This window comes from Pararge aegeria, chromosome Z, assembly GCF_905163445.1.
Source record: "Pararge aegeria chromosome Z, ilParAegt1.1, whole genome shotgun sequence".
In the NCBI taxonomy this organism is placed as follows: domain Eukaryota; kingdom Metazoa; phylum Arthropoda; class Insecta; order Lepidoptera; family Nymphalidae; genus Pararge; species Pararge aegeria.
Genome location: NC_053208.1, coordinates 11,822,062 through 11,848,104, shown reverse-complemented (window position 1 = coordinate 11,848,104; position 26,043 = coordinate 11,822,062). Strand labels below are relative to the sequence as shown.

Below are 26,043 nucleotides of genomic sequence, written 5' to 3'. Positions count from 1 at the left end.
TCTTCATACATAAAGTAACATAATGAACGGTTGAATTTAAATCCTCGATTTCTACCGTCGGTAGAAAACTTTTGTAAGCTCACAAAGCAAAATGGGGAAAATCTGGGAAAATAAATCGTACCGTAGACATTTACAAGAAAGATGAGTTTTCTCTTGTGTTTTATCGCAAGCCCCCTTCACACAAAAATCTTGTAACAAAAATAATTTTTCGTCAGTACACCCTCCTCTCACATCTCAGCGAGGATTTTTACAGCTTAGACCCACCATGCTTGTCCAGTACACATGTAAGTGATCATAGCCGGGACCTATGGTACTTCCAACAGAAGTCGATGGAGACAGTTTACCAACGCGAAGTTGAGATCTCACCAGGACCACGATCTTCAGTCATGAAGGAACGACCATAGAGAGAGAGATGGTACTTAGGCACCGCAAATTATGTAACTCCGGGCTAATAGTAAGATTATTTTTACTTGGTCATAAATTAGTGACATCTGCATATCGTCTCCGAAAGGTACAGGAGTCATTTGCGGGATTGAGTTTACGCTTTTATAATATGATTCCTAAGGTAATTTTGGACCTACCAATGCATCAATTTAAAGAATATGTTAAAACACATTATTACAGCGAGGTTACTATACAATTGATGAATCTCATAATGCCAAGGTTGCTTGGAAGCATCCGGCTCCGCTTTCATCTCTCACGAGATAGAAAAATGAATGTTAAAATGTAAAATGTATATTGTTGATGTTGAAAAAGAATAACTACTGAGTTTCTTGCAGGCTTCTTCTCGGTAGAATCTGCCTTCCGAACCGGTGGTAGAGTCACTACAAACAGACAGACTTGCCGTTTCAAAAGTGCTTATATTTGGCCTACTTGAAATAAATGAATTTTGTTTTTTTTTTCTTCTTAATCATTTAAGTTGAACTTGCTAAACCCTAACCCAAGAACAGTTATCAGATGAAGTCTATTTAGGTCGAGGAATTCCTAATAACACTAGGCTACTTGATGCTATTTCCTTGGCTCGATGCTATTTACAAACGCCTAATGTTATGTGTTGAACAACAGTTTCCGATTTGAATAACTATTTTTGTTTTTTCAGTAAACAATCGTTCCCGTGCATTCACTATAAGCGGAAACAGCAATAATCCCGTTAACGCAATGATTGGATCTGGCGCTGGGCCAAATAATTGCGCCAACGATTGGCTCTTAGTACCATGTGCTGCCAATGTTGGAAGAATTCAGCCGGCACAAGCATTATGCACAGACAGAATATGTGGAGGAACTTTCTCGGCTGATCTCTCAATGCAAGCTTCCTCTGTTTTAAGTAAGGCTGGATCTTGCAATATTATATCACCATTTCATACAATCATCAACCAATGGACTTCCACTGCTGGATATAGGTCTTTTGTCCTGGGCCGCTTACCTCCAGCGGCTCCCAGCGACTCGCCTTATGTCATCTGTCCACCGCGTTGGGGGCCGACCTACGCTGCGTTTACCGGTGCGGGGTCGCCATTCCAGCACCTTAACACCCCAACGTCCATCGGCTCTCAAAGCTATGTGCCCTGCCCATTGCCGCTTCAGCTTTGCGACTCGCTGAGCTATGTCGGTAACTCTAGTTCTCCTACGGATCATTTCTGATTTGATCACGTAGAGATACTCCTAGCATAGCTCTTTCCATCGCAGGCTGAATGACTCTGAGCCTTCTTATGAGGCCCATAGTTTTGTATACTAGCCGTCATTAACAAACACGTGTGTGTGTGTGTGTGTGTATGTATGTATGTAAACCTCTCATAACTTTTGAACGGCTTGATCGATTGGGTCGTTGGCGTTATTCGGAAGGGATTCACTTAACTTAAATTTTCTATAATTTCGAAAACGATTCGGACCGATACATTCCGAGAAATCTCAAATCTTCTTTTTTTTAAATAATTTTTAAACGGCTCTACCGATCGATCCCAAAAATCAGCTCTTAAACCTGATAAACCCCAACGATCGCCGCAGCTCCGGTCACAATCGATTGATTCTTTCGAGAGATACCTATCTAAAACGAAAAATTCCGAAAAAAGTGTTGTTTTAGAATAATTTTGAAAATTTTCGTCTGAATGATTTTTGATCTAAAATTCTTCATAGGACTCAATAAACTAATAAACTGCGTTGATTGCCGCCAACCACGTGTAAATCGGATGAGTCGTTCAAAAGTTATAGCAATTAGAGAATTTAAAAAAATAGTGTTTTATGAATCTTCCATCAGACTTTCGAGCTCGAAGAACAAAATAAGTTTGAAATTATCGGGAAGTTGCAGGGATGGCCTTTAAGTAAACCGTTTTCTTATTTTTTTTGTCGGTTACGCTTATTCAGCGGTAAAGGCTTGACATCTAACTTGCATTCTGGATATGGACATAGGAAAAGCTGCTGGTAAAAGTTAACTGCGGGATTTTAAAACAGCATATAGCTTGGTGATATTTTATATTATAAAATTATTTTAATCCATTTCATTATGTTATTTTACCGGTCACAAGGATAAAGGTTCTGTAGTCATTGAATAAAATAAAACTACTTAAAGTGTCTAAGGAAGAACCTTCAAAACTTCAGCCCTAATCCGTACCACATACACAGTACATTAATAGCTGGGTTAACGAAATTAAATTTATGTAACGTCTGACTATGGACGATACTACATTTTTCCTGCATATTGCCTTGTTTAATTTCTTATGGCATGTTTATAGGTACGGTGAAGCCTTTTCGCCTGTGGTTTCATACAGACAACGTTGAAGCTCCTGTTGACGTGGACAACAGAGGATTTTGTCTCAACTATATACAACAGCCGTGCACCAATAGTGTTTTATAATTTTAAAAAGATTATATTTGTTAAATAAATAAAATGAAAGGAATTTTTATTTCATTCTATTTTGTTACCTAATTACTGAATTCTATAAAGCTTTACCTTAAGAAACAGTAACAATAAAACAAAGTAATGTATTAGATATAAATCTGACTCAACACTAACTATATCTGGGCATAGTGAAATTACGCTAAATAATCTAAACCTTAATGCTCTGTAACATGAATGTAGAATATAATATAACTAACTTCGTATGACAAAATAGGTTTTATACATTAGATAAATTATGAATTGATTAAATGATTTTGTTTTATTATGAATTCTTATCCTAACTAGGCTTATATTCAAAGTGTGCCTAACCTCAGACTTCAGAAACAATTAAAGCTACATAAAGTTATGTTTTTGACATATACATCTATCTCGTATTAACTCTAACTTTTTGACAGCTGATTGGTGCAGTGGGCAGCGACCCTGCTTTCTACATGCAGGCCGTGGGTTTGATTAGCACAACCGTAAAAATGTTTGTGTGATGAACAGAAATGTTTTTCAGTGTCTGGGTGTTTATCTGTATATTATAAGTATTTATGTGCATTATATTATACTAGCTGTTTGTTGCCCGCGACTTCGTCTGCGTTTGATTTTGGTTTTTGATGTGGCATTCAATTTAGTTGTAGTTCTAAAAAAAAATAAGTATTCAGTATCGCTAAGCCTTAAATGAGGGGTTTGCTGCTGGCCGCTGAGCAGTACTGTCCTGTATCTCCAACCACATTCATTAGGTTACACAAAGTTTAGGCAAAATTAAACACATATTATAAACTCTATAGTACAAAAATAATTATTAAAATCGGTTATAATTTCAATATTCAAATTAAAAATTCAAATTCAATTTGTCGGAGTTATGGTGTAAAATCGTCAAACACTTTCATTCCCTCTCCCAAAAGAACCGAGCTTAGTGTCGGGATAAAAAGTATCCTATATCACTTCTAACACTTTCATGAATATGTGTACATAGTTTCATGAGGCTCGGTTAAGTAGTTTTTGCTTGAAAGCGTAACAAACAAACTTACATTGACATTTATAATATTAAATAGGGATTAAGCTATCTTAGTAGGTACCCATAACACAAGCTAAGCTTACTTTGAGGCTAGATGGCGATGTGAGTATTTTCTTAGTATATTTATTTATTTAACGTTAAGAAAGCAAAATACTCTGTTATAGGAGAAATATTCCATGTGGTAACCGCAAATCGAAATACAGTTGCACGGCTTTCGAAGAGGCCTTTAGTCTTTAGGCTATTGATGAATGAAAGGAACATTGAGCTCACTTTCTATGCGGATGAACTCATCTTGTTTATCCAACAAAGTCCATTAATTCCGTACTGCTGGGCAATGGCCTAATCTCTCTTAAGGAATAGGGAAAGCCTAAAGCGACCACGCTGCATTAACTTACAATTATTTTATCATCATCATCATCACCTCAACCACCATTATCGGCCCACTACAGAGCACGGGTTTCCTCCCATAATGAGAAGGGGTTAAGGCCGTAGTAGTAGGTCACAATTGCCGGTTACAATTAGGTATTTTACTTACTCAACCAGGACTTTATAAATCGTTGTGAGACATTCTAACCACTAGATCAACGAGGCAGACTTGTGAATACTTCATCAATATAAAGGAATATATTATGTTCCTGCAAACGAAAATTTACACTAATTTGATCCACAAATAAAACACCATCTCTAAGAACACCATAAAGAATAACACAAAAGAAAGTCCTATTTTTGTCATTTAGAAAATAGGGCATAACCTTGTTAGAACGGATAAACTATAGCTACATGCTATCGCTAGTTGAATTCAATTAAATTGTAGTGTCATGTCAGCAATACAAGGTTATCTCATATGCCCGTTCATGCGCTTTCACTGTTTTCGAACCAATGAGTCGGTGCCAATATAAATGTTTGTTCATTGATCCTGTCAAAATACAAAATTTTAAATTATTTTTTTCTAACTACACCTAAAGTACCTAAAGTAGTTGTACTTGGAAAAATTAATATTAACTTTAAACGTCAAGTTTCTGTTTTTTAGTAACTTTCAATTTTCCTAATTTACCAAATTACCAAATTTTTCAAAATTCCAAAATTACCTTCAAAATAGTCATTGTCCGTACGTCAGTGTTTAATAACTTAAAGTTAACAAGGACGTTATGAAGCCACTATGAGTTTTCATATTTAACGGAGTGTGTGCGTTCACGGGCTCTAAGTTTGTATATCGATCGTACAGCTTATTTGTAAAAGTAATATCTCCTCCTAGCAGAGCCCCAGCAGAAAAGAAGAAAAAAAAAACCTCTATTGGAATATATTTCTATTTTAAATATCAGCAGTTTTACCCCAAAACAAGATCCCTTAGGACATGTAAATTCGCAAAATAAACAAGCCTGGCGGTTTCAAGCTGTCTAATTTTCCTAATTGCATGGGCAGCTGAGCTGAGCTAACCCGCTAGTCTCTATTTAGCTACCTCACTGTAGGTTACAATCCTAAAATTAGATCCTCCTAGAAAAGCAGTGGAATTTTCCATTGTAACTGTCAATATGTCTATGGACTACTGGAGCAAAATATGTTAATTCTGTCTTGCTTACAGTCTGACGCCGTCAAGAAGCCACATCAAGCTATGAAGAATAAATTATAATTATTATGAATCTGTAAAGAGACACGGGTCTTTGATGGCAAAAAAGCCAAGTGTCGAGTTGACCTACATGGCGCTCGTTCTACAGCTAGTGTAAGAAAAATGCTTATTACTCGTACTTCAAACTGCCACGATAAGCGTTTACAGCCGACTGCGATTTCAAATAGTATAGTGTCTGTAGAATAATTCAACTTTAATTAAATACAAATTCAATTCATTCTGGCATATTTCTTTAAACACCAAAATGCCAATAATTAAAAGCGTAATATTTTCATTTGGCTTATTATAGATAATTATGATTATTAACATTTAAATTTTGGTCCTGGTTTCTGATACGAACCGCTCATGTTTGGAACACAGTTACGGCATATATGCAAAGTTGAATAAGCAATCAAGCCGAGCCAACCTAGACTTCAATTTTGTTTTCCAAACACGATAGTCGTCAAAAGTAAGACTCATATAACTCATATAAAAACAAGTTTATCAGTAACAAGCGCCCAGGATATGTGACACGATTATATATATATTTAAATATACCACTAAAGAAATACACGGATTTAAATTACATCTTAATATGTTATAATATGTATTTCTTTGGTTAAATCAATACTCCAAGCATAATATCGTTGTCACAGAGCTTTCTCATGAGGACGTATCGACTTATCAGTAGATTTTACCCATAAGGACTTCTCTGACGAAAGCGCGTGGACATCGCACGGATGAGGAGCTTGCACCAGAGTAGGTAGGGAGGTATAGCCCAACACATGGCTAAGTTATTTGCTGTCCAAAAATACGAAATGTTTATCTATATACCTATATTTTTAAAGTGATAATTGACGGGCCAAAAAGATGCCTACCTGGTGATTACTGGAAAACCATCTCCTGCAACAGAGTATCACTTCGCAGGGCATGGAAGGAACAAGTCCTGCATAATGCTCTAATATGCTCTATTTATTATTAGGCCTAATATGGCTTTTATTACACCAGCAGCATGGCGGTAGTAGATGCTGTGTCACAAAAAGCTACTATACTTACCTGTGTTATAATACTAAATGTTGGCACCTAAATGCCTTTAGTGATTTAACTACGGATCGTGGGTATTTACGCAAGTTAACATTAAATTTTAAAACACTATTACGAACAGTTCAAAGCAGAGATATACAAAGGAAACGTATAAATCAATAAGTTCACGACTTGATATTGACCGATACTTGACCTCTAGGTACCTATTATAGGTTTCTAATATTACGACTGTAAATAGAAAGGTTAATCATAGTCCCGATATTATGTTAGTGGTTAGTTCAAGCCAGGTCTCAATCTGCTACTTTGTATAAACATAATTCCCAACATACAACAATTCCTACTCTTCCAAGGTGTCATTGCGCTTGTATGTATGTGTGAGGATTCCGTGATATCGAGGATGCAAGTTCTCCCTGTGCCAACTGTCAGCTCAATTGTAGGAAGGATAAAAATAAACTATTTCTGGTTAACATTGTCATATTTTATTTTTTTATTAGAGATTGCACGTAATTAACCAATATGATAAGCTTAAAATAAAATAGTTCTATCACAAAACCCACATCATTGTCCGCAAATTACTAAAATTATATTAGAAATAAATAGAACTAAGTATACAAAAAAAATATGTTACGTTATTTTAAACATAACCAAATTATTCATAACTTGCAACCTTCTTAATAGTCAGACTTATTTTTAATAGTCCATGGACTACACAGCCAGGTTAAGGAATCGTTAGAGCCCACCAGGCATAAAGGCAGGTAAGTAGGTAGGTCTATGTTCAAAAATTCCTCGGCATAAATGTGACAATACCTGTGCCCAGCTGTGGAACGCTAATAAGCTGATGATGATATGATGAACATCATAGTTTATAGTTGCGTGGATATCTTTCATGTCATTAGTTGATTGTTAATTATGTCCATCGATTTTTATAACAACACTGGTATATTGAGGTCAAGAATGGACCACACCTATAGATAAAAAAGCTACACCAAGTGCCTATTAATCAACTCTTGCTGGCATTTTATGTACACTATTATGAGGGTTCCGTTACAAAAGTGGTAAAAATGAACCCTTGTCAAATGCCAGAATAGTTTATTAGAAACCAGGAAGAATTCTTTACAAACAAAGTTAGTTGTACGATTCGTTGGTAAAATATAATTCATCATATTTAACCAACGAATTTAACCAACCAAATAAATCATCATATCAACCCATTACCGGCCCACTGCAGGGCACGGGTCTCCCTTCACAATAAGAAGGGCTTAGGCCATGGTCCACCACGCTGGCCCAGTGAAGATTAGTGGACTTCACACTCATCGGAGAACATTATGGAGAACTCTCAGGCATGCAGGTTTCCGAACGATGTTTACCTTCTCCGTTGAAACAAGTGATATATGAATTTCTTAAAACGCACATAGCTTACATTCAAGGGTGCGTGCTGGGATTCGATTTCTGGCCCCCCAAAGTGAAGCCGAAGTCCTAACAACTAACCTATAACGAAATAAATATGTAGGTAGATACGTTTTCTTACAAAACACAGAATTGTTTAGGTGCGAGGATGCATGGGAAAATCAGCAAGGTCAAAAATCTAACCGAAACGTGAAACAATGTATGACAAAGGTGCCTGATAAAACTAGGTATTTGAGAAGGTTTTCTTGGTGTCAGTGTCTGGTTTTAAAGGCGATTCATCATCATCATATCCGCCTATTACCGTCTCACTACAGGCCACGTGTCTCCTCCCACAATGTCCGTACAAAAGATCCTGAGGGGTCCAAGTGCATCCGCCAAAGCGAGCCCCACCACAAGGCCGTAGTCCACCTGGTCTGTGCGGATTGCTGATTGGTAAAGGAGTTGACAATATATAAAATATATTTTAGTACACCTAGGTTTACTTGACAGTGCCTGGCAAAAGCTTCACTCGCATCACAAGGGATTGAGAAAATGTAAAGGTTTATACCACTACTAAGATAATACTCGTTTTTTAATGGCAAATAATGGTGGTAATGAAATTTTCTTTTTACCAGTAAGCCATTAAAATATAACTTAATATTAAGCTGCCTTAATGAAGTAACATTATTTGTGCCTATCTATAAATTTGACCGCAGTTTACAGGCCTTTATGTGTATGAAATATACTTTACGCGGCAAATCAAAACGCTCTCATGGGAAATTATCTGTTCCAAGTTTATATCCCACCTAAAGGTTAAAGGGTGACATGAATATGCATGTCTAGTTTCTAGTGACATTTAAATCTCAAAGCAGTCCTAACTGCATATGTATCTGTAAAGGAACTACTTGCACAACCCTCAAACTGTGTTATTCGGGAAACAATCGACATTTCAAAATAAAAATTGTGCAATTCGCTTTGTTGGCTTGTCACGTTTCTTGTTCTTTTATTAACCAACTCCAACTTAATAAAAACTATATTATTATCGCCCGTAGCGATTCTTTCAATTTCATAAACACTGCAACACTTAAACGTTAGGTTCAATTTGAGATTCATATTTATATTTATCTTCATCGTCATTCTCAGCCTCTTTCAAGGCCTCGGATAGGTGTTAAGAGCTTAAACTCACCACACTGCCGCAGAGTAAGATGATGGGCTTTAATTATACAACATTACAATAAAAATTAGTGATTTCAGTTAATTGCATATCTTCAGTATAATTACAAACTGACCTTTAGCATAAATCATACTCTGAAAATAAGCCAAAGAAATTTCAATTCATTCGCGTATATACACTTACGATCCACTCACAACTTTTTGTTTTTATTTTATGCTTGCTCTACATAATATCTGAACCGCAATATCCCGATAAAGTTTGGGAGTCGTTCTACTTTAAAAGATAAATAGAGGACATTATTTAGGACCAGTATTACGCTGCAGCATCAAAAACTTTATTTCATTACACCAGAGTTTTACGGTGCTCAGTTTTAGTAGATAATTTTACATTCTTTGTGTTTATTTATATAAGGTGATTCTAGAATCACCTATCATCTATCTAGTATATCAACAGCCAGCTAAAAAAGATGGTAGCGGTGGTAGAAAAAGCATTCAAAGTTTCAATCAATGTCACAACATCCATGGCGCGTTGCAACTATAAACTGATATGGGAGTTATATTTAACCCGTAACGGCGTCTGAGTGCCTTCGTACCGGCACGCAAATTGCTCCTGCCGAAAATCGGAACCAGGACCTATAATAATTACACATGGGAGATTGAGCTTTGAATCCGAGATAATAAGTTACGAGAAAAGTATTTTACGAAAGAGGGTAATTAACTAACAATACAACAGTACATTTCGATTTCCCTCTTACCGAAAAACGTTATCTTCTACGTGTTAAATAGTAAGTTTTCATGAACATGTTTTGACAAACTTGAAGTATTGACACGATGCGATGCACATCCAGTCACTACAGCCAGCTAAAAAAAATGGTAGTGACGTAGTGAAAAAGCATTTAAAGTTTCAATCAATGTAACAACTTCCAGGCTGCGTCGCGACTTTAAGCACTTCATCATCTCTTAAGTTTAAGTAAAATCACATGCTTTCTCTGCCACCAGGCGTCCTTAAAAATGTCCACATCAAACAAACTGTGCTGGATTCCAAGCCAATTTAGCCCAATCACCACTTCTTTAATAACTGTATCTAGATTTTCCAGTGTGTTAGTTAACTAGCTGCATTGTTCCTTCCAAGTAGATAGTATCACTTGCCCCAACTCCACGTTGGGATGGGGCGGATCACAATCGAAACATGCCAAAGAATAAGTAGAGAGCAGAAGTTCTTGGAAATATTTTCACGGACAAAAATATAACATTTTCAATCAATATTATGATAAATAAACAAGAGGTGACACACGTTAGGAGTGACGGGACTAAAGTGGGCTATGTCAAGCCAATATCGAGGCTCCGCGCTATTATTCTATGTAAATATTTTATGCCTTCCAGTAGCGGCACTACGAACAAATTGTACGTTGAATAACGTTCTTTTTCTTAGCGAAATGCTTATAACTTATATAAAAAATATTAACTAAAACATCTAATTCAATTCTTTTGCTAGCATAACTGCGCAAAAGTGTTATTAAACACTCTCTTGTTAATAATAAAAGATAACATGATTACCATATACCAGATATTGGATAGAAGCAGGCGTTACTTTGCGGAAATCCATGATATATTATCAAAATTAAACTTAATTTGCTATACTCCGCGAAAAGCAGGAGAATCTGTGTGGTGTATGAATAATTGTTAAGTTGACTTAACAATTATTCATTGTAAAGTCAACATCTCCTGAGGATGCTCCGGTTTCGGAGCGAAACGTGCGTAGAGGGTATATTGCCGTAGATCTGTTTGGTGAGGAGTATAAGGGTTGAAGAAATTATAAATTACACCACACAACACACAGACAAATTAAGCTTAATTTTGATAATATAACATATACCAGATACCCATAGTCAGCTACTAATATATAAGCACTATTAAGTAATTACTTTTGTTAGAGTTTAACATATGAGGTTCACTACTGTTCTTTTTAATTAAATAGAGCTGCCTCCATTTAAATTGTCTCTAAAGGGATTACTGTAGCTAATAAAATATAATGTAACTGTAAGCTCTAATTAAATTATTGTACCTAATGCATGAAGCGATATTATACCAGCATTAATTGAGTATCTTTTTTGAAGAAAATGTACTTAAATCCAGCTTCTGAAAGATATTTCCAGTCATAACAGTATGCCAGTTGGTTAAATGGAACTATCAATAACAAACAAGTGTTTAAAAGCCTCATGAAAACTAATAACAGCGTATTGTAGATTTTAATCAATCATTATATTATATTGTTTCTCATTTATACATTATATTGTTTTCTTTTTTACCATTAACTTAAACGCAACATTATTAGAAAGTTGAATTAATGATAAAGTGATAAAAATATCCTAGTAATGCCAATAAACAACAAAATTATCTACATATATCCTAAACTCAACGCCAGTACGAAGTTACGCTATCCATTCCATCTCAAACCATCATAAACTTGCTTTTTCAAACACCGAACTAGTTGCTAAGCTATTAATTCGCAAACGCTTTTTTTTTGAGCGGAGATAGGTAATAATGATAATGCTGTATGTACACCCATAATTGACTAGACAGAATCTGTTGTTCTAGCACTTTATTTTTTTATGAATGTTGTGACAATTGGTGGTGTGTCTCATGAATAAATAAATAAACGCTTGAAATTATATGAATGTAATCCAAAATCGTGAATCTCAATCATCAAAAAGAATATAGCTGGTAGCTAATACTCCCACCACTCTATATAATTTTCATTGAACTCTATAAATCAATATAATTATTATTATTATTGGAGAATTATACCAGGATTTCTCGTTTCTTATTTTTTTTTATTTCAAGGTAAGAGAAAATACAAATAAAATACTTCACACGAGATTCAAAAAAGGATTTTTATCATTATTTTATTCGGTCTATCCAGGGTTTATTAACATTTCTGCAACTGCTTTTAACTAATTGTATGTACGCGGTACGATCTGTATTTATAAATACAAACGTTGTTTATGTTGACTTTATTCACAAAGTAAATAAGAAAAAACATGTGAAATAGAGCCGATGTTGTTTTTTAATCCATTTGTAAAGCAAATATTGCCAGTCGGTTAGCGTTTTTACGCCGTATTTTAAAACATTCACGTATTTGCCTGGAACAAGATTTACCAAAAATAACTGGATGCATTTTGTTTTTATTCATTGGCTTTGATAATTTTTCACAAAAAGATATTTTGCTAGCGATTCCCCTTTTATTCTTTGACGCCCACAGCTTCCTGGCAGTAAACTCCCTTCTTCCATTACGAACAGACGTGTATAAATTGCAACCCTGGCGCGATATTCCGATTCCACCACGATGGTAGTTGCGGAGTCATCTAGTGAGTATGAATAATACGTTTACCGAATTAAATGAAAAGTTGTAAAATATAAAAATTCAAGTTAAAAAAATATGTTTCAATCGAAGTTAATGTTCGAAATGTCATATTTCATTTCCCATGTGAATTTCTAATGAGCTCATAGCCTACTACAATGTTGTTTGGTGGTTTGGGCCAGTCGTCAACGGATAACCCGTGGTGTATGACGTATTCGTCAGTATTTTACGATCGGTGACTTTATTTAAAGTTCACACTATGACTACTTTGATCGAAATGTCTAGCCGGCCACAGCTAAACCCTCATATAATTGGAAGTAAATATTGAAATTAAAAAAATCTTATACTCAGCGGTCTCAGATTTCTGTACTTAAGTTTTTTTTTTTTTTAAGCCAATGATGATTCGGCCTCCGAATCCAAGACGTGCGGTAAGATCCTGGTTGTGCTGTCGTGGATTGTGGTCCTGGCAACGATGCCGTTTTCACTCTTCGTATGCTTTAAGGTGAGCTTTGTGTAAATTAAGTTGACAATTTTAAAATGGCTCGGCGATTTAACATCATTATTTCTTAATTAACTTATTTCGATAGCTGTTTGTTTGAATATTTATTTTGAGTGAATATATTAATATTTAATTCGATTTCTTCCAGAGTTAATTTTATCAAACCTTTAAGAAAATTTGTGATAATCTTTTACGGTATAAGTTACAGTTTATCAGATGTCTTATTTTTCACAAATATTGCGAAAATTTCAAAGTGAATGCTAAAGCGAAAAAGTCCAAGAAATTGTGCCGAATGTAACTATAGACTATACTGTAGGTAGAATGATTTGTAATTATTTTTTATAACTATTTAAAAAAGGAAATAGTTGTAGTTTGTCTATGATTATGTTTTGAAGGCGACATATGGGTCAGTTTTATTAATTCTGGGGACAGAATTGTATTTTATGGCGCCAAACATGGACTCGTGCACATACTTAAATATCATCTCGAATGATCGCTGCCGGTCTATTCGCATACTATATCATAAATAAAACTTATTAGTTACACGAAGTCAGGTAAACGTGTTTATATGTATATTCTAAGTATTTATGTATATTATTCAAATAAATATTCATCAGCTAACTTAGTACCCATAACACAAGCTACGCTTACTTTAGGGCTAGATGGCGATGTGTGTATTGTCGTAGTATAAAAAAAAAACACTGTCGGGTCAATCGTTGCTTACAATAATACATTTTATAGAAATTGAAGCGAGATTCGACAATGAAATAAAAAATAAGAATATAAAAGATGCAGTGACGGACTATGCCCCTAAATCTCAAGAAATCCTTTTTTTATTCACATTGCAAAAATATTGTAGGTATAATAATATTGAAGTTTTGCTTCAAGCGATAGTAACAAGCTCCCTGAAAAGGAAATATTATTTCGCAGCAGCGCGGCGGTGCGGATGAACTTAATAGTTACACAAAGCTCGATACACCGACAAAGTCACGGCCAACCGTTGCTTATGATAATACAGTTCATAACAAAGCGACGAACATTGAGACGAGATTTAAACCAAAATATGCCGGATTAAGTCAGCCTATTTGCCTCTAAATCATAAAAAAATCGTTTTAAATCAAAGCATAATATTATGTTAAATTCTTTATTGGATTTTTATGGTATTCATTACCAAAGTCGTAATTAACGTTTATTAAAAACTATATTTTTCTCAACCTCATACTAATAAACACTTCCTATTAACTTGAAATTTTGAATTTTTTGAGATATTTCTCGTTCAACTTTATTCAAATGAATACAAAAACACAAAAAAGTGAAATTTCAAATGGATCTACCCACGAAGGTTTCAATTTGTACCTACCAACCACCACCACTGTTTTCAATGATTATGAAAAATTTTAATCAGTCAAAAAACACCAACCCTGCTTCTTTCTCCGAAGTTTGCAAATCATAAAATCTGAAATAATATTGTTTTGTGTATAATAAGCAATAACTATTTACAAACATACCTACTTAGTAAATTGCCAGTGGTCCCTCGCGACTTTTTCCACATAGTATACGTCAACTTAAAAGACACACACATGCTGTCTCTGATTATTTTTAAAAATTTTGAAATTAGAACAATTTTTTCAGACATGATTTTATCAAAACCTTAACCGTTTCTGCAGCGCGCGCAGCGGAAGCCCTCTAAAGGAAATCAAACCCGATTTTGATACCTCCTTCATTAATGCTATGCTCCTTGGTCTTAGTGTGGTGATATATAGCTTAGCCTTATTTAAAAACTATAAGAATGAACGAACGAAAGAACTAACCAACACTGTAATAAGTTTTTAAATCGGACCGGTATTTTCTGTTATACAACGTGTAACAGAATTACGAAATACTGTTGAAGAGTGCATAAGTATATTGCATAAGCAATCACCATGTAAAAATATTAAAGTAAAAGAATCATTTTTCCATACAAACTAATTCAAAATATTCTAAGGGTTTACACCCCAACAACCCTATTGATAATAAACTGACACGTGCATAGTACCTACGCTACACCACGCGTACCTAATAGTAGTTAGTAGTAGTCAGGCTGTATCTGATTTCTTTCAGTAAAAACTACGGCAATGGTTTACTCAAAAACTATTAGTTTCAGTTTCACAGATAAGTTTTAGAGACAGTAAATAATATGTAAATAATAATATATAACCTGTAAAGCATCTGATGTACTATTTTGGTTTTCATTTACACGTGGTATACTATTCTTAGACTTAGATTTAACCTAATATCTATTTATTGTTCTCTATCTAGTTAAGATCTAGCTAAGATACTAGTCTTAGATTTAACCTAATATCTATTTATTGTTCTCTATCTAGTTAGTTTCCTCCCAAATTACGCAACTCTAGGTGCTATGTGCGCGTCGGAGTCGCACTACCTGGATTCTATTTTATAAAATTATGTCTACAATAACTTTAATTTCTGAGTAGACCGAATGCCTCATTTAAACGTCCCACCCCAGCTTCAAGGTCTTCACAAGTGAAGTGAAAACTTGAAATAAGTAGAGAAACTTTAGAGGCAAACAAAACAAAACCTATTCGTTCTTTGTGAGGGCTTACCAGCGAGTGATGCGTTGAGTATAAAGCGGCATATTTTCAAAACTACTAAAGCGTTAATTTACAGCAAAATTTCCATTACCTCTCGTAGAACTCGGAAATAGGTCAATAATTGAGTTAAATACCACGGGATATAGGTTGTAGTATAGCTTGTATAGTACCTACCTGCCTCGTGACCCACATTAAGAGGTTTTGACTGTGCTATAAGCTATAGACACCACAATACGATATTATTTTTACATCATATCGTGGTAGTTATTGTAGTCTCCATCTCAAGTATAGTGTATTTTCTGAATTATCTTACCTTCTGTCATAAACCTGTGTGGAAGGCCCCGGGTTCGATATCCGGCAGAGGTAGTTTGTAAATTTTTTGTGGTCTGGTCTGGTTCATCTTTGGTTCGTTAACCTACAGACAAAGACTTTTCTCCTATAACACGGTACGACAGACCAGTAGTTCCTGAGATCATACTCTAATGCCCGTTTTAATTAACGACAAATCAAGCAATGTCTAACTAAGTAACGCCTTATCTAAGGAGATTCCTAGGCATACCTCAACCGTTCACCAATAGTTATCACCTTTAAGTTTTTTTTTCCATAGCTATCGCTGAAATCTGTAGGCATTATATTTAGGCGATGCCTAGGTTTATTGAAAACGGGAATTAGCCTACTACCATCTTAGAGCTTGCAGTAAGCGGGGGTAACAACCTAATGGGGGTGTCCCCAAGTTGTCAGTTGGTTGGTAGACCAACACAACGCTTTTCAGTGAGTGGTCACCACTCCAGCACCTTGTGACCCCGACGTTCACGGGTCCTACGAGTAGTTATAATAACCATTTATATCTTCTTCTCTCCAAGGTCGTGCAAGAATATGAGAGGGCCGTAATCTTTCGTTTGGGAAGGCTGCTATCCGGTGGAGCTAAGGGACCTGGTGAATATTAATTAAAATTATTTTTTTCTTATTTATTTTGGATTTGGTTGAATGAACAATTGTCAAAGTAGTTAGGTTTTAACACTCAAATACAGATCTGAATTCTAAATTCTTCTTTTCTTCGCCGTTTACTGAAGTAAATCACGTTACGTCGTGTCCGGATTTAAGTGCCTTCGTAGCGATTTGTACTACAGCCTGCCATCCTGTTCTATCCTCGGCCTTTTTGCTAGCATCTGTGATAGGGTGGCCTGTGAGTGACTTTACCTGGTCAGACCAGCGACGAGGTGATCGGCCACGTGGCCTTTTACCCTCCACCTTACCTACAAGTGTTAACTCATCCATATTACTGGGTAGGCGTCGAGCAATGTGACCAAAGTAGCTAATAATATTCTTGTGGAGAGCCTGGTGGTAATACGTAGCTGCTCAAGGATCGATATATTAATTCTCTTAGCGGTCCATGGTATACGTAGCATCCTTCTCCAACACCACATTTCAAAGGCATCTATTTTTTTCCTTTCTGCCGCTGGTATTCTAAATTATGAGGGATATAAGTCATAGAATTATGAAGGTAACTCGACTATCGTTACAGGATTAATGATCACGATACACTTCTCTGTTAATGAAATACAATTTATTTTACAGTGCCTATACCTGTTTACTGATTGTGCCTATATCATTAGAGGTATGGGTTTTATATAAGTGCTTTATCTTTAAAGGTACCACTACCATATTATACTGCATCAACAATTTATAGGATTGCTTTAAAGGCTAACTTGTAGTGGAAAAAATAACTAATTTAAATAAAACCTTCCTATTAGAGTATAGTTTATGATTATTTTTAAAAATAAGCTAAAAAAGCATTGTTTAATTTTTTTATAAACGAGCCACCTTTCGTATTTTTGTGTATGTTTTGTTTTGTATAACACTAACTAGATAATATATTACCACTTCTTTACGTTAATTTTAATTTCTCATTAAGTGAAACTGTTTCATTTGAGAATAAATGTCTTTAAACCTTGCTTCCTCTCTCCCTGTTCTGAATGATTAGACATTTGAAAGATGAAGACAAAACATTGCGTAACTATGCAACCGCAGTACAACGTTTATTAGGAAGGGAGTTAATGTATACCTGTTTTTCAGGCATTTTCTTTATACTTCCTTGCATTGACACCTATGCTCGAGTGGATCTTCGAACCCGGACCTATGATGTGCCACCTCAGGAGGTAGGTGAAAAATATTTTTGTAAAATCATTGTCATTTTCGAGCACATATTTCTAGCACTTTAAGTAATACTTTTCCATGGTGTAATAAAACTAAAATCTAGTTTTTCGGTCTTTTAAAATTACATTACTTTGTAATGACTTAGAAAATATTCATATAATGAGTTTATGTAAGAAATCTATATTACCAGATAAAATATGCTTTTTACTATATATCTCACTAGATTTCATATCACTCACTCACTGTTTATTTTTTAAAATAATTATTATCTTACTAGCGGACCTGCGCGACTTCGTCCGCGAATGATTCGACTTAAAAAAATAAAATATTTTATAGAACTTTAAACAAACAACAATTCCGACAATTCCGACGTTTACCGTTCACGAATCGCACGCTTCAGAATCTCTCAAAAAGGATATTCTTTGCAGTTTTAGCAACATTTTTCATTAATGATAGTAGCCATTGGTTGTAGCGTGATGTTATATAGCCATAATTATTACTACCAATCCAAAAAAAAAAAATATCGTAACAGCTTTTTCCAAAAAACCACGTCAATCTAAAACTCCGTTGCACGGATTTTGAAAGACAAATGCGGAAAAAATAGCAATGCTGTCCTGTAGGAGCTGTTTGCTTTTCCGGGATAGGAAGAAGCCTATGAGCTATTCTAGACTACATTGTAGGTATCCCTGCCAAATTTTAGCCAAATCGGTTCATTCGTTGTGGCGTTAAAGCGTAACAAACATCCATCCATCTATCCATCCATACATACATCCATCCATCCATACATCTGTTCTCACAAACTTTCGCATTTATAATAATAGTAGGATGGTACGCATGCAATCGATCGTTGTCCCATATGCCTTACGACTAGCTATTGTTATCTGTGAAGAATTATGTCCTTGATCTCCGAGAGTATTCATCAGATCTTCATTAAAATTACACTGGCAAATAAAAAAGAATTATTAAAATCGGTGCAAATTTAACGGAGATACTCGTATGAAGTAAAATTGATTGAGTATAAATTCATCCGATTTCCCGGTGGAAACTGATTGTTTATCGGGATAATAAGTACTTATCCTATATGTTGACCCGGGATATCAAGCACTATACCAATTTTATTTAAATCCGTTCAGTAGTTTTCACGTGATGCCCGGACAGACAGGCAGACAGAAACAGTTTTGGACTCCGTATTGATAATAAAGCATCCCCTGGTCAAAATTTTCAAAATATATTAAATGTACAGAAATCTTCCAGTTACAGTTTTATTATGAGTATAGATTAAGCTACGCTATAATAAAGTCCCAAGACATGACGGCTTAAGGGTGTGAAGATTCTATATACTATATATAATGTAATATTTTGTATCAATAAATAAACAAATAAAATAAATAACTGTCTTACCATTAAATTAAGGATATACAATCCTCATTCAGCCATTATTGTATGAGGTGCGTTGTGTCCAAAAACAGAAAAAACGCACCGCGCACCTCTCAATTTACACCCCGCAGAATGCTGTTAGCTTACAAACTTTTTCCCATTTTACGATAAACGTTTAGAACATTAATGGTACAATAAGTGGAGTGGTTTTAAATGCTTTAATATTATAGTCGAGTACACGGTTTCTGGATGAGTCTCACCATGCCTAGTTGTGGTTGTTGGCTTGTCCTAACTATTTTGTTCTGGGTAAAAATACGTTAATAGTTTAGAATAGGATTGAATAAATCAAAACCGAATTCAATAATTAACAAATAATGGTTAGAATTAAGTGATAGGTTAGGACTTCGGTTTCAATCCGCCCACGCACCTCTAACTTTACTGAGTTATGCGAAATGTCACTTGCTGCAACGGTGAAGGAAAACATCGTGAGAAAACCTGCATGCCTGAGAGTTCTCTACACTGTTCTCAAAGGCGTGTGGAATCTACCAATCCATACTGGACCAGCGACCACGTCCAGGACCTAGTCCATCAACTAGGTACCCGCAGCCTAAACCCTTCTCATTCTGGGAGGAGGTTTTTGCCCTGTAGAGGACTGGCAATGGGTTAATAGTTAAACTGATCACTAATCTTTTCTTTTTTAGTATACGTTAGTTATGATATTTTCTTCTTCCAAAGATATTCATCCAGTAGACTACTAAACTAAACTTCTAAAGTACTACAGTACGTTTGACGGCCGATTGGCGCAGTTTGCATCGTTTGCCCTGCTTTCTGAGTCTAAGGCAGTAGGTTCGATTCCCACAACGGGAAAAATGTTTGTGTGATGAACATGAAAGTTTTTCAGTGTCTGTATATTATAAGTATTCATATTCTTAGTACCCTTGACACAAGCTACGCTAACTTTGGGGAGAGACGGCGATGTGTATATTGTCGTAGTACATTTATTTTATTATGTATTACTAGATTGTAAGTACACTATTAGACATTTTAATTTGATTATTGAAAACGGTTTCGATTTCATTACAAGGAAACATGAGTAAATAACAAATTTACAGTAGGATTTTTGCTTTTCACTAAAAATTGCTTAATACCGTGTTTGAAAACATTGTTACTATATAGGTGCTGACTAAGGACTCAGTGACGGTATCGGTTGATGCAGTCGTGTACTACCGCGTACATAACGCTACAATCTCGATCGCTAACGTCGAAAACGCCCATCATTCAACCCGACTGCTGGCGCAAACAACTCTCCGGAATACAATGGGTACACGGCCGCTTCACGAGATCCTAAGCGAGCGCGAGACTATTTCAGGGAATATGCAAATTTCTCTCGACGAGGCGACCGAGGCTTGGGGCATTAAAGTGGAGAGGGTGGAAATGTAAGTGACGTTACAATATTCACACAATTACTTGGCAGGGTTGCGTTGAGTTTCGTTGCCAAATTTGCACGGAACTCTCGGACAAGTAAGTGCGAAGTATATCACAGGTTTGACAACCCTTCTGGTCAGCAGAGAAAGCTAAATCTTTTGAAATGAGAATTCTAAAAACTCCAGATGGGCCATCTGGAGTTTTTAGAATGGGAAGCTATTTGCGGATATAATAGTTAATTGGTCATTTCTTAGTGGATTCAAGAGTGAGTCTTTTGTCGATTTATTTTGTATGGTGGGAGGCTAAGGCCACGCTGGTTACCATGCCATGCGCTGGCGTAATGGTTTTTTATCAGTCATACCCTAACAGGTTAGCATGTTACCATCTTAGATTGCATCATAACTTGCCACATCTGAGATTATGGTCAAGGGCTAATTCGTAGCAGAATTAAAAATAATTAAGAATTAAATCTCATTGATCCCTAAAAAGCTGATATTCTAGGAGCAACATGGCTAACCTGAACTCTTAGTCACTGAGGTCCTATGATATAAAACGCATTTGCCCACCTGTGGAATATTAAAAACTTGGTTAACCCTACGATCCCTCGTTAGAATGATATTAAATGTATGTATTAGTTAATAGTGACCACCAAAATCATCGTACATGTGTATGGTGAGTTTGGTAGTCACATTGCACCCTTACATACTTAAATATTAAAAGTATAGTTACATATATATGAAGAGTTTAGTCACACAGTTGTACAGTGGTAATAGGTAAGCGCCAACTTCACATTCATTAAAAAAAGAAAAATCAAATACCTGCCTAAAACTCTATAAAAATAATATTCAAGTAAACAAATAACTAAGTAAGCTTCTTTATGTTTTAGTTCGATCGAGAGTTAATACTTAAACGGTATTCAATAGATACATTTTTGTTTGGGTATGGCCTAAGAATAGCTGCTCTGACAAAAGAAAAGCTTCATCGCTAATTAAAGTCCCTGTTTTCAAGATACACTAAGAACTTTAAACTATGTTGTTCGGAAATAGGGGCATCAAATCTATGTTAATTCATTCTTTTTTAAAGAAGAGGTTTATGAGTTTTTATAATTTAAATGAAATATTTCTCACCTATTAATATTATATAAGTAACATTTTATTTCGTCGTCTGAATAACATTATAACAGGCAGGACAGGCTATGTATGTGATTATCTAGTATGTTCCCGCGGTTTTGCACTCGTTAAATTGAAAGAAAGCCTAATCAGAGAAATCAAAGATGACGACAAACAAACATTAATTATAATATTTGGTGTATGTAAATAACATATAAATTATTTATTCACAGCCTCTAACTTTTAATGAAAATAACAAAAATGATTCTCCCACATAACTTAAGCTAAATCAAATAAATATCTTCACTTAAAGCCTTGCTATTTTTGGCTGGACACTGAGCTTTGGTTACTTTTTAAATGCTTATGCGACTATGTACCCGTGGCAAATTCAGCCAAGTCAAATAAAGCATGCAGACGATCAAGCGTTAGTAGCCAATGGTGCCAATTCTGTTGTCAATAAATCTCTAAGCTAAACTAAATTAACAAATCTCAAAATAGTGCTATCTTCCACATGAAGCATTGATAAAGAGGGACTACTTTACTTTAAGACCTGTTCATTTAGTTTAAAAAATAGTTTAAAGAAGTAGTAGCAATAAGATATAACGCCCATTATCTGGTTAATAGCGTGTAAATATAATTTGATATAGTAAACGTCTTTTGAAATTTAAACTTTTTTCTAATTTTCGATTTTCAATCAGACTAGCGGACCCTACACATGTAACGTTGGCCTGTCTGTCAAAACGTCTACCTACCTGGTCCAATTGTGTTTTTAAACCATTACAGGAACCCATTGAAATAAAGGTAAACCAAAAAAATTTCATCCAAATTGTCCCAACCGTTCAAGAGACGTTAGGTGACAAACACGTACCAACCCGTAAAAAATATTTGTATCAAGATCTACAGACATAACCCAGAAGCACAGACTTTGATTAAACACGTTGTTCAAATACTATCTCTATTGTTAAGGAAACATGGTTTGTATTTCGCCGATAATGTCTCTAGTTTTATAAATGCATGATGATAGGTGGCCCTACGCCATTATCTAATCAATAAATTGGCCGTGAGGTGGCGACCTATGTATGCACGGGTTTTATGGCGACAAGCGATTTACGGGTAAGTAATTTCGAGGCAAGATTTAATTTCTTTGCGTCAATAAATTAATTTTGACATGCCGTTTTTAACCTGCCGTGCCGTAACAGTAAATTTTAAAGATCAATTCTTTGGTCTATTGTGCTATCATCTGAGAGAGCACAATTTTGCACAATTTAGAATTAGTTATCATTTTTATAATAATATTATATATAATAAATTAAATTGCTTAAAAAAAGTATTCCGCCTTCTCTTCGAAAAATTCGGAAATAGATACGGTTGATGTGAATATCACCAAGAAATATAACAGCATTTCTCTAAATAGTCACTTATATTTTCTTCGAAAACCTCTTTAATTAATTACGAGTTACTCGGTTTTTTCACAATAAAAAAAAAGAATACTAACCGAACCAATTAGCTATTTATATTTTACAATTCAAGGTTTGGAAACCTCAATGCACGAGTCTGTTCGGTCTAGTGGCTTACTCAATTTCCTGACAACCGAAAGCATAGGCTATGTTTTCGATTGCTAGGAAATTGAATCGACAGCGACTGGTCAACAGATATTAATGGGTTGGATAAATATGGCAAATATAAGGCAGTTTACTTCACGAGAGCTAGGTGTTTAAGTTCTCAGCGAAATTTCATCAACTACCCGTCTGACTTTTTCATATTCCCGGGTCTTAAGATACAGGTCCCTTCCGAGGAAAGCGTTTAGAATCAATTGAAGCCTTCTAAAAAATGTAGCCTACTAAAGATCTTGCAAGGCGCGGTTGTATTGCAATGGGGAACATGATCATCGTCACGTCGTATTTCGCCAATGTCACGTATACTTGGTAGATTCACAAAGGTGATTGTCAAAAAATAAACATTATATAAATATAGCACTATACTTTTTATATATCTTAGTATTCCAAAATAAGGCGTCGTAATGGAGTGTGGTCTTTGGTTAGTGTTATGAATTTTTTTATTATAAATCATAATAGGATATATTTAGAGCTTAATTTTGTTAGATTGTATACATTTACATAAAAATTTTACATAGCGACTAAAAACTAGCATTTGAACACTTTGGACATTTAATGGATAGGGAAAATTAGGAGGAAGGACGTCGTAAATCTTATGAAGGAGTTCCGGGCAGAAAAACACAATATGAGCGACCGATCCTTCGTCAAGACCACATTCACACATGGAGTGGTCCCTCGGGGGACATGATTATAATATGTTCTTTGTAGACAATAAAATAAATATTTTGGTTTTAACTAAAGCTTCTGGATAATTAGGAAGTACACAAAATGTCTATGCAACATTAATAGAATGTAATTATTTAATTTAATATTTTATATCTAAATTTTATCTAATAGTTATTGTATTAAACGTGAATATTTATAAGGAACCTTTTAATTGTTATTTATTTAGCCGATTTTGTACGAACACACCTAGAACATTTATTTCCTTGTGTTAACTTGTTCAATACACTGTATTCAGCAGTTGGTTTTGCCGGTATAATATAAGTATTACGCACATAAGAAGAGCAACTTATTTGAGAGCAAATGCATTATAACATGTATGTTAACATAACAGCAAGGATGTGCGTCTGCCCGTACAACTGCAACGTGCAATGGCAGCAGAGGCCGAGGCGGCAAGGGAAGCGCGCGCTAAGGTGATTGCTGCTGAGGGTGAGCAGAAAGCTTCCAGAGCGCTCAGAGAGGCATCAGAAGTAATAGGTGACAGCCCTGCGGCTCTGCAACTACGTTATCTGCAGGTATTTTTTATCAAATACATCTTAACTAAATATTACCAATTGTTTGTGTTTGTGTGTTTATTTTTTTGCCCTTCCTTCACGCAAAAGAACAATTAAATTGCCAGTGACAACCCACTTGCTGTTAGCCGCGTTCTTTTCTGAACTGTTTTCCTGGAATAGTAAGCAACCAGTTTTAAGTATTCTACGTCCTTTTAACTAACTCTACCTATGTCAAAAAAGTGATATTTTCAGTATATTTCTTTAACGAGATCAAACGCAATACTAGATGAGGTGATCATAATAATATTGTTCCAAAGGTTATTTTAAACCTATCAATAAGTAAAACGAAGAGTGCAAACACATAGATATCACGTTTCAAAAGTACCTATAAAGCAGACCTACTTGGAATAAATGCATTTCGAACACAGAAATTATTGAATAAGCCCGCTGAAAGGAAATCAACCGTTCAGCGATATTTGCATTACACTGTTCCAGAAGCACATGTTCATAGCCTATAAAGATATCTTTATAAAAGAGGCATTCTGATCTCGAGTACAAAAGTCTTGCTTGCTTTTTTTTGAAATAATTATATGGAAATTGCGGGCATCTAAACTGGCTAGTCTACCTGAATGTCTAGTGAATGCAGCTCCAGAGGAGTCACAAAGGCAATGCCGTCTTTAAAGGAGTTGTTTTATTCATTATTATTTATCTATAATTGGTTTTGAACACAGTGATGGGAGATTGTTTTTTTTAATTTCCATGTTTGCGATAGAAATTATCTGGTAATGAGTCAAATACGATCAGGATCAGAAATGGAGATAATAATGCAAACAACCCTACAGATCACTGTACATTTGAAGTCGAGTTTTCTTCTTTAGTGTTCTATTGACGGGCGATTGGCGCAGTGGACAGCGACCCTGCTTTCTGAGTCAAAGACCGTGGGTTCGATTCCCAAAACTGGAAAATATTTGTGTGATGAGCTTGAATGTTTTCCAGTGTCTGGGTGTTTATATGTATTTTCTAAGTATTAATGTACGAGTATATTATTTATAAAAATATTCATCAGTCATCTTAGTACCCATAACACAAGCTACGCTTACTTTGGGGCTAGATGGCGATGTGTGTAATGTCACAGTATATTTATTTATTTATATTTTATTAGGGACTGATTCCAAGGTGCAATACACTTCAAGTTTTAATATAATATTAATTCAAGTAAACATCTGCATAATACTTATCGATAAATAAACTCATACGAGTAGAATACAAAGACACTTGTTGTGAAGTGTCTAGAAAATGGGATGCGCTTGCCAAGACGCCTCTTCGTATATTATATTTCCTTGAAGTTTTTGGACAACCTACCTAACCTACTGAAAATAACTTTTTAATTTATCTATCATATTATTTTCCTTTGGTTTAACGATACTAAACCTATTAATGTCCATCTGTTTGACAACTTAGATCCGCCGCGCTGCTCTTATGCGAATAGATGGCCTTTAGCGTTTGTTATCACATATTAGTGAAATAGTGACAATAACAAGGACCGATGGATTACCCTGACGAGGCCTATTTAGTAACACGCCATG

The 26,043-nt window shown here is 35.3% G+C and overlaps 1 protein-coding gene across 1 annotated transcript in view; it reads left to right on the top strand.

Annotated features, from left to right (window-relative positions):
- Positions 1 to 26,043, top strand: part of LOC120636547 — a 41,846-nt gene that overhangs the window by 13,290 nt on the left and 2,513 nt on the right. Inside the window, exons 7-14 of the mRNA XM_039908077.1 lie at positions 1,100 to 1,324; positions 2,727 to 2,785; positions 7,310 to 7,313; positions 12,859 to 12,968; positions 16,420 to 16,492; positions 17,633 to 17,715; positions 20,267 to 20,526; positions 24,298 to 24,478. Coding sequence (XP_039764011.1) covers positions 1,100 to 1,324; positions 2,727 to 2,785; positions 7,310 to 7,313; positions 12,859 to 12,968; positions 16,420 to 16,492; positions 17,633 to 17,715; positions 20,267 to 20,526; positions 24,298 to 24,478 — 995 coding nt within the window. The remainder of the gene's footprint in view (positions 1 to 1,099; positions 1,325 to 2,726; positions 2,786 to 7,309; positions 7,314 to 12,858; positions 12,969 to 16,419; positions 16,493 to 17,632; positions 17,716 to 20,266; positions 20,527 to 24,297; positions 24,479 to 26,043) is intronic.